At 36.6% G+C, this 9965-nt stretch overlaps 1 protein-coding gene across 2 annotated transcripts; it reads right to left on the reverse strand.

Annotated features, from left to right (window-relative positions):
- Nucleotides 1–186: 186 nt before the first annotated feature.
- LOC121771679 (lon protease homolog 2, peroxisomal-like) lies at nucleotides 187–9567 on the reverse strand. Of its 2 annotated transcripts, XM_042168520.1 has the most exons (17): nucleotides 9235–9567; nucleotides 9014–9129; nucleotides 8761–8869; nucleotides 8502–8671; nucleotides 7235–7326; nucleotides 6919–7098; nucleotides 6747–6830; nucleotides 5677–5804; nucleotides 4596–4797; nucleotides 4057–4263; nucleotides 3562–3692; nucleotides 2923–3136; nucleotides 2288–2590; nucleotides 1924–2118; nucleotides 1437–1682; nucleotides 649–750; nucleotides 187–527 (listed from the first exon to the last, which is right to left on the reverse strand). In XM_042168520.1, the coding sequence occupies exons 1-17, from the start codon at nucleotides 9339–9341 to the stop codon at nucleotides 444–446; spliced, it is 2670 nt and encodes an 889-aa protein (XP_042024454.1). In that variant the 5' UTR covers nucleotides 9342–9567; the 3' UTR covers nucleotides 187–443. The 2 variants fall into 2 exon arrangements, with proteins under 2 accessions (XP_042024454.1, XP_042024455.1); XM_042168521.1 differs by lacking the exon at nucleotides 9235–9567 and having other exon boundaries at nucleotides 8502–8696.
- Nucleotides 9568–9965: the final 398 nt, after the last annotated feature.

Genomic DNA, 9965 nt, shown 5'->3' on the forward strand with positions numbered 1-9965 from the left:
ATTTTGTTATTTCCTTTAGTGGGCTACTAAACATGTGAGGTGAACAACCAATACAATTAATAATTACTTTTTGAATTATTTTCCAATTCCATCTAAAAAAAGGCTATATAGTGGATCTCAGGGGAATATAATACATTGTGTAATCTTATGTATGATTGGGGTAAACGACAATATAAGCCTTGTGCCTAATTTGAAGGAGTTTCAGTTCATTATTGACAATAAGTGAGGAACTTGCACATCATATGTATAGAGCCAAATGAAAAGCCCTTTGCATTTTTGTAAACACAACTTGCTAAATACAAGATGGAGTTGCATGATTTTCTCATGGTAAATGTTATCACCGTTTGCTAAAATTCACTTTTAATTTACCAATACGTTCTGTCATCTCCATCACAGCAGTCGTGGTTAGAAGAAAATCGAGCTTTTGGACATGCAACGAATTTTCACAGTTTTGAATACTTTTTCAACGGACAACCACCCTCGAAAGCATGCTCCAACACATCCTCCATCCGCTTTGCAGGTAATATCTATGTCAAAATAAAATAAAATAAAATTATAAAGATCATATATCAATGATAGGAACATTAATCAATATATGTCAGCACTTCCGGATAAGAAATAAACAAATAAGATGGTGATCAAATTTACCTTTAGTCCCGATAGCACAGCTGCTGGCACCTCGACTAAGTCTTTTAAGTTCCTCTCTGGAAGAATAACTCTCTTAATTCCGTACCGATGGGCTGCTAAAACCTGCATACATTGCCGTACAGGTACCAAATGCTTTTAACGTAGAAAAAAATTAAATAAAAAATGCACAAGTTGGCGAAGTTCAGATCCTAAACAAGTTTACCATCTTGATAGTGAAGATAGCAATGAAAGGGTGGGGTATGACTATCCTGCACTGTTCATTTCTGAGTCATTTAACACAATTAAGACAATGTAACTATCTTTCACTTTTCTTTCTCAATTAAGATATAGATGAAGTTCCTATTATTATGATGTCTAATTACCAGCGAAGCACATGTGTGTGTTTTTCATTAAACAAGGCAATCCAGCTTCACTGAAATGGATAAACATACCCCCTTGCTCCAGGTGGTTAAGATTAAGAATTATGCTCCCCTACTCTATTTCCGTGTTGGGCAGGAATGAAGAATAGAGATTCGTAAAGATCTCAAATATATCCATGTCAATGTGAACATGCTCTTCATATAGAAGTGCTTTATCTAGGCGTAAAGATATACTAGGTTTCACTAACATAAATCCTATCCCATCCAGCTGAAAAGTCATTAAGATTATGAAAAATTAAGCAGTTGTTTATTCGTTGATATGGTGACTATAATTGAGTCCAAGAATGATTCAGTTGATAATACTATTATTCCAAACAGTCCCATAAGGAGAACTAGGAAATGATCTTGCCAGAAAATTAGCAAACATACCTTATCTTTCACACCACCAACAGGTAAGACTAAACCTCTCAAAGTCATCTCCCCAGTCATTGCTGTATCAGACCTAACTCTTCTATGACTGAAGAGTGAAACCAGTGATGTAACAAGAGTTACACCAGCTGATGGACCATCCTTTGGTACAGCCCCAGCAGGGAAGTGTATATGTATGTCTCTGCCTTCAAGGAGATTGCTTTCCTCAGCAGTAACCAATTTAAGCTCCGTTGCTCTTGCTCTAACCTATATATGACGAGAGAAGCACAATTATTGCCAAGTAAGACTTCACCGAAAGAATGCAACTTTATTTCCACAGCAAATGAAAATGTACAATGCACAACAAATAAGACCAGAGTTTTTTGGTTGAAGTAATAAATATTGCAGGTAGGTAATAGGGGAAGTCATTGCCAATAAAAAATATTATCAAGGAAGATACTTCCAGAGGTCCATGATATGTACAATTGAAGAAAGTGGAGATGATTACCCATGTCATTGCTATTTGTGCTGATTCCTTAATAACATCCCCAAGTTGGCCTGTGAGATGCAAATCACCTTTTCCAACCATTGCAGTAGCCTCAACAAACTGAACCTCTCCTCCAAAGGCTGTCCATACTAGTCCAACGGATATTCCAGGAGTTGCAACTCGATCAGCAGTTTCTCTATCATCATATCTTGGGGGCTTCATCAATACAGAATCACGTCACTTCTTTAATATAGTATAGTAGTATAGTCTATTAGAGAGAAAAGAAGAGAATAACGGGAATGAAATCAAGCTGAACAAACAACATTTGACCAAGTATAGAACTTACTCACTCATACTAATGATTCTAAGAAGAATTACTACTTACCCCAAGGACTTTCTCCAACATAGCTTCATCCACAATGAAGGGCAAGGTCACCCTAAATGTATTTGATATTTCGTGCTTGTTTACGCCCATTGGAATCACTTCCATTTCCACTTCCGCCTCACCAGCAAGCCTACCATCTAGCAACGGTGAAGCTAGTCGTTGGACATCTTTGCTAAGTGGCACTGAATTATGTTGTTCAGCAACTCTGACAGCTGCGGCACGAGCTAAAGCCGCCAATTTTCTCTCTAGATTCCGCACACCAGCTTCTCTTGTATACCTCTGAATAACAAGTTGTACCATAGCCTATAATAAAACCAAGAAAGCCAGCATGACTTAGGAGTTAGGATCCATGAATATCTGGGTGACACCATGACATTTTAATTAATTAACAAGAGATGGCTAAGAACTTAAGCGTAACAGATAGCCTGGTAAAACTAGCAAAGGAGACCACCACCATTAGCATGAAAGGATTTATAATCTTTACGGTTCCAACTTCAAGTTAATCTAGATACTAGTCCAATCAACTCCTCACAGATCAACTTAATACCTCTAAAACATGATACTGATGCCTATAGGCTATAGCTAGTTGCACTTTGTGTATAATTCATAAAAATACTTGCATAATATTTCTATACCTCAGGGACTTGAAGGAAATCAGAACTCAAGCCGTGCTGATCAAGAACTCGTGGAATTAAATGCTGCATTGCAATCCTAAGTTTCTCGTCAGGTGTATATCCTGGAAGTTCAATGATTTCCATTCTGTCCAGAAGTGCCGGAGGAATAGGTTGCATTTTATTTGCAGTAGCCACAAACACTACCTTTGAGAGGTCAAATGGTACATTCAAATAGCTAAAAACTTTGATCAAGGTTAACCACGGTACAAAGTTCTGAATAAAATTCTCAGAAAATAAACACAAACATATATTTGCAAAACCATGTATTCATGCATGTTTAATAGAAGCAATTATAGAAAGCATTTTTTATCTCTCGGAAGAGGCCAACAAGTGATTATATGGAAAAGATTATGTCCAATATCTTTTTTACTTCAATTCCTTATCACAAATCTTCCTCAATAGTTTAAAATTTTAATCCTAACAAATTCAAAAAATAGAACAATAATACTAGCATAAAATTTGAGAAATCTACACACTTGGTGTGCTATGCAATATTAAGTCACCCACTTGCTCACATCAAATTTTAAGAAGATAAATGCAGGTGTTTATCGGAATTAGGCTCTACATTGTTGCAACGAAAAATTGACAGCTGAAGGATACTGATCATTAAAAGTTTTGTTCTGTTCAGGATCCAGGACCTCAAGTAACGCTGATGCTGGATCACCCCGAACATCAGAACCTGTTTTGTCAATCTCATCCAGCAACATAACTGGATTGCACACGCCTACCTTCTAGAAATTTCAAAAAAACTCTTCAACTCAGTAGGACTAAATAATGTCCAAATATAATTCATGAAGATCAAAAACCATAAGCTTTAATTCATATTCGGGCCGGGGTAAAAAAAATCAATTTTGAAGCTAGTCTTGTCATATTATATGTATAATATGGTAAGAAAAGAAATATTAATAAATATATTCAACATATTCAAGCAACTAAATTGAGGATTCATGCTAAACCACAGTTAGGAGAACGGTATATAACAAGCAATGTGTATTACCCCCAATAAAGATATTATTTTTTAAGACAAACATATACATATATGAGTATTAATGGATCACTATGATAAGATTGATTCTAAGATACCATCACACACACCTTAAGTCCATCAATAAGACGACCAGGCATGCTCCCTATATATGTACGCCTATGCCCTCTAATGTCTGCCTCATCATTTACACCACCAAGGGATATGCGTACAAATTTTCTGCCCAAAGCGGCCGCAATCGATGAAGCTAAAGACGTCTTTCCAACACCTGGTGGACCAACAAAACACAACACCGGACCTCTTGCATCTGGTTTTAGCTGCACAACATATTTGCAGCATGATCATTTTGATACTCCCTCCGTCCCATAAAAATATGTGCACTTTCAATTTTCGTCCATCCCACAAAAATATGTGCATTCCATTTTTGGAAAGTTATATCAATTTAAAAATGTAGGTCCCACTATCCACTAACTCTACTTTAACTATCATTTTCCTCCTCTCTCTTACTTTACCATACGATTCTCCTCCTCTCTCCTACTTTACCAATTTTGTCCTAATTCCCGTGCCATCTCATCCGCCCATATTTTTATGGGACGGAGGGAGTATAATATTCCATGGAAGTATCAAATTTGGGTAATTAGGGGCCAACCTTGCGAACAGCTAAGTATTCAATTATCCGCTGCTTCACCTTCTCTAAACCATAGTGTTCAATGTCAAGACACTCCTTTGCAGCTTTTAAGTCCAATTCCAGCTCTTCACTGGCCTTCTGCCAAGGTAGCTCTGCAAGAAGTTCTAGGTATACACGGGAGCTATTATACCCAGGTTGCTGAGGCTGCATTTTTTTCAGTCTCCTGATATAAGATTATAAGTAGGAATTCAAATGACACTCTTACATTTGAGAACAACGTAATATAGTAATGAACTAATGATGAGAAAAATTGAAAAAGCATGTTAATTTTTAATGACCAACATGATGAACATTAACATTAAATAATGAAGTTAGGGTTTATATTTACTTATGACCGGACTTTTGCCCAAACAGTGACATTTTTGCCTGATCTTCAAAACTTAGGAAATTATTGATTTATTTACTGATGATCAGCCATAAAGGTCCGGCCATAAGTGAATCATGGTTGGACCATATTAGTCTATCTTTTTCCCGTAAAGGCTGGAACATGTATCAGATGCCAGTACAGTGATGGCTAATCTTTAAACTTAGACATAACAACATCATTTTAATACATTTAAGTGTTAAATTTCCATCAACAGTGTTAATGGGCCATAATTCTAATATAAGAATAAAGGTGTACTTTTTCGAAGGTTATGCCAAAATGCAACTATACAGGCATCATAAGTGAATATTAACCCATAATATTATGTAAGTAAAGCAAATCACAGTTTGAGTTAAAAAGCCAAACTAGAATCACAAAGAAAAATGTCAAGTATATTAAATAACTAGGTATCCATGATATCGGGCATAAAGCCAGACTATCTCAAAGCCTCAAGCCTAATATAAGGCAATTCTTTGACAGAGTGAATTCGTCTTAGACAGATGTCAGGTGAGAAAGATTCAAATACTCACATTTCAAGGGACTCAACAATAATAATACTAAACCTCAGAATCGAACCAAAGTAGAGAAGTCATGCACACAAAAACAAGTCACAGTCTTATAATCTTATAAATAATTTAATAGAAATATCTCAAGTAATTATTCTCCCTAATGTTATACCTTAGTTCTCTCTGAGCATGTTTCCAGACATTTGCAGGCATCGAAGCATCTTGCATCTTCCTCTCCAGAGCAGCCACATCATCCTCCTCATCATCATTATCACCAAGTTCTTCCTTAATAGCCCGCATCTGATACATGTTCCAGAAATCATTAGGGCACAGACACACCATCAAAATCTACAACCCAACATATAAGGCAGTGAAAATTAAATACAACTTCCCCTAAGATCCAGAAATCAAATAAGTAGAACATTAGCCCATTACAAATCATCAAACTCAACTTCAGTTTCAGTAACAATTGGAGTAACATCAAATGCGAACCCAATTTAGTTAGAGGTAGCAAAGTTGACAAAAACGACAATTAGTTGCAACAAATTGGTAATCGACATGCTCCACTACTTTTTTTTTGGGTTGGGAGGTGGAGGGAAGAAACTAAAAATGCTCATCATTACACAAGAGAAGCTAAGCACACACAGAAAGTGTGAATGAGTTATGAAAAGAATTATATGACCGTTTGATACTTATTTCCAAGCAGAATAAAAAAGAGTAAATTATAGTATTTGGCTTGACCTTTAATAAATGCAAAATATATCCTGATATTTAGTGAAGTTGCAAACATGGCACAAGAAAAGAAATGGAATCAGATATATGAGCTACACAAATTCCTGTGTAAATTCTCAGTTCTGTTTTAATATAAGGTGTATTTTACCCATCAAAAATTCAAAATCATGGTTTTTTCCTTGGCTGAAAAATATTAAATGAAAAAAAAGGAAAAAAAATGCCTTCTCTCCTCCCTCTTCCTCTTCCCTCCTTTTTCTTTTCCTCCCCAATACCCAACCCTAAATTTGCAGGAGCCACCTTCTTCTGAAAATTTCGAAGTCATTAAGAAAGGCATAATTCATATTTTCACAATAATCCTCCATTTTCACAAACCATCCATTCCTCTGCAATATTTCCTGAATCCAAGACGTAAACAATTTTCAAAAAGCGAAGTTCGTAGAGTCATGTTCGAGGCAACCCCCCCCCTCTCCCAACACACACACACACACACACACACATGATATTGCAAACCTGCTGACGGAGGAGAAACTCTTTCTGTGACTTTGACAGTTGTCCCTCAACCTTTTGTGTAATCTTCTCTGCTACACGAATTGACTGCATACAATTAAACAAAAAAAACATGAGTGACTCAGATTTACAGGAACCTAACATTTTTAAAATTCCATTAGCTGAATCCAGACACCTGTAAATGCCTATCAACCAATTCTGTTGCTTTCGAAAGCCTCACTTTCACATCAACAGAATCTAGCATGGATAGCTGCTCTTCAAAGCTAATTTCAAAACTTGCGACAAAAATATCAGCCAGTTTGTGAACAGGAACTGTCTCCAGGAGAACTTTAGTCCTCCCTCCTGTTTTTTGTTTCTAGATACAGAAATTAATAAAATTAGAGAACTGATATTTTTTTAAACTGGGGAGAGTCATTGAAATGTACATCCAGTTTCAGGTAGTTCATGATTTTCTAGGAATCAAATATACAAACTGCAAACTCAAATGATACCTGCTCAAGCACAGAAATAAGCTCCATAGCTGTGGCCTTAAATTGTCTGGACAATGCTGTGAAATCTGACTCTTGTTCCACTTGATCCATCTCTAGTAATATGATAAGGGAATTCTGAATCAACATTTGTATAAAGGTAGATCTATACCAAAGATGTCAACATTTCAAACTAGATGACACCAATACAAATATAAGTTGGCCTTTCCTAGATGGCATATGTAGCATACGTATATGAGGAAAGGACTTTTATTGCAAGATGATGTATCATACATAATTCGTTGAACTCAGGTTTTTTATGCATACGTCATATTAATGGGTTGGTTCATTCATTACTTTCCTAGCATTTATAATTTTACTGTATACAAATCCCAATTGATTTTTAAGGAAAGCTGGTTGAATTCTGGTTGAAATGTATGATGAATCATTTCGTCGATTCCCTCTCCTATGCAACTGATGGGGTGATGTTATATTAGATGCCACTAAGTCAATCAATAATTGATAGGTGGGAATCGTGGGATGGCTGCCAAGTCGTGGAAATCGGAGGTACTGCGTCAAAATAAAGATTACTCAGAAAGTTCCACAAAGGAAGAAAAGACCTACTATAACCACTAACTAGACTAGAGGAGCTCCATGGGTGACAGGGGAAGAACCCACACCACCATGATTTGAAGTTAAGATCTACAAAAACAAATGGGCTCCTAAGCTTTGATTTATTGCACAGAGTTCTTTCAGATGGCTAGGGAACTGATCAAACTTAAAAATAGGTTGAGAGTTTGGAGAAAAATATCTAGGGCTCAATTAGTTCAACCTTCAATAGGGGGGCACCTAACTCTACAAGTTGTGGTGAGAAAGGTTGGCAATACAACAATTTAGAGGGATGATCTTGTTACTCATTTTGTCACATTCAAAAAACAAAGCCTAATGTAGTAGAGTTAACCAGGTGATGTTTACAATTTCTTTCCCCTCTCTGCCTGCAGTTGTTAATAGAGAAATCAGGCCTCTTAAATCTTCTGGAAAAGCCCAGCACAATGATAATTTTGGGGGGTTGTATATTTTTGTGAATGGAAGAATGCAAGACCTTCCATTTGTGATTGTGATTAGATTAACCTAAGACACATAAAAAAACAGCTAAAGGATTTCAAACAACTTTGCTTCTTCTAAATCCATTTCAATGAGAAACTACCAATTTGCTGTCTTCTGTGCACAATACACAGAAGTTAGGAGAGCACGGATGTTGTTGGGCCTATAAGACTTGAGTTATGCTTACCGAGTTTAGTAATATCCAGGGAGGTAATCCGGGCAGTGTAATATGTTCCTCTAGTGCTGAGCTCCTGAACACTAAATCTACACAACCCTTCAAGAACAACAATGTAAGTAACCCTTCCACTCGGTTTCTCTACTCCTCTCGACAGATGTATAGCTCGAGCAGCAACACCCCTGGAGATCAAAAACAGAAATACCACTGACCAACAATATTTAGCAATTTCGAAATGCAAAAAACTTCAGCTTCAGCTATATCAATATACCTGTTATGCCAGTGAATAGCTTCTTGGTTACTCTTAGCTCCGTGCTTGAGGGATTCAGATATTTCATCCTGTGTTTTCGAGCTTCGTTCTCCTAAATTAGTTCCTATGCCTGAAATACAGTTCTTTAGCACATATCCATCACGTTTCAATGTTTCCATAATTCCATCAGAACCAATTGGTCAAAACTCGATGACACACATACAGTGATAGAGACACCAAAAGGCTTTTTTAACTCAGAAAGCACGATAATCACCTGGAGCCAGCGGGGAGCTGGCTGTTGAAGACTCCGCGGCAGCATCACGAACAGGCAGGATTCCGATCAGTCCTTTCTCCTCCCTCTGCCACAATTCCTGCTCCACCAACTTCACACTAGCACCACAACCATCCACAGGAACACAAATTTCTCAACCAAATCCAGGAAACAGCAAAAACAGCTCATCAACAACAAATTGAACATAAATAAATTGCAAGTACCTGCTGGATGAAGTGCATCGAATTCGAATAATCGCACCAGGTAGCAGAACTTTGTTCCGAAACGGAAGTATAGCGAGCCGCCCGGGCAGCTCCACCGATTCCGCCATATGTAACAACTATAAACCGTAAATTAAATATTCTCTATGAAAAATTAATCAGAAAACGGTCAGGAACAATGAATTTGTTTATGCTGAGATTCGATGATATAAATTGGAAAGGGAGAAAACGGAAATATCTCACTTAGATAATGAAGAGAAGAAAATTGGTGAGGAGAAGGTGTGGATTTATAATGTTAGGCGATAATGATCATACACAGTTGACACAAAACTATAGTCACAACTCACAGCAGATGTATCCATTTTCTCTCTCTTGTCGTGGGCAATGCTGAAGGGTGATTTGGATTTTTTACTTTTTCAGATTCTTCTCTATTGACCATTCTTAAAATATTACTAATTCATCTTTCAAGAATCTAACCTAATCTTTCTTTGGTAAGTGTATTAAAATTATTCTAATTTATCTTTCACGTCTATTAAAATTATTCATACTTATCTTTCATGATATAGGGATGCAGTCCGGTAGTGTGCAAAGAATATCTAAATTTCCAATGCATAATTAAGTAGATAATTAAGTAGGAGTGCATTATAATTACTTACTTTTTTTAAAAATTGTTAACTCATTAATTAATGCAATATATTAAAAATAGGGATGTAATCTAATCTGAAATATGTGGG

The sequence above is a fragment of the Salvia splendens genome, chromosome 16 (genome assembly GCF_004379255.2).
Source record: "Salvia splendens isolate huo1 chromosome 16, SspV2, whole genome shotgun sequence".
In the NCBI taxonomy this organism is placed as follows: Eukaryota; Viridiplantae; Streptophyta; class Magnoliopsida; order Lamiales; family Lamiaceae; genus Salvia; species Salvia splendens.

What these genes read in the sequence shown, in the direction of transcription:
- LOC121771679 (XM_042168520.1), bottom strand. Translation starts at nt 9,341, where the DNA reads ATGGCGGAATCGGTGGAGCTGCCCGGGCGGCTCGCTATACTTCCGTTT. An exon ending in GCTATTCACTGGCATAACAG is followed by an intron (nt 8,672 to 8,760) that starts GTATATTGATAT and finishes TTTGATCTCCAG; the next exon opens with GGGTGTTGCTGCTCGAGCTA. An exon ending in ATTTCCTTCAAGTCCCTGAG is followed by an intron (nt 2,591 to 2,922) that starts GTATAGAAATAT and finishes GTTTTATTATAG; the next exon opens with GCTATGGTACAACTTGTTAT.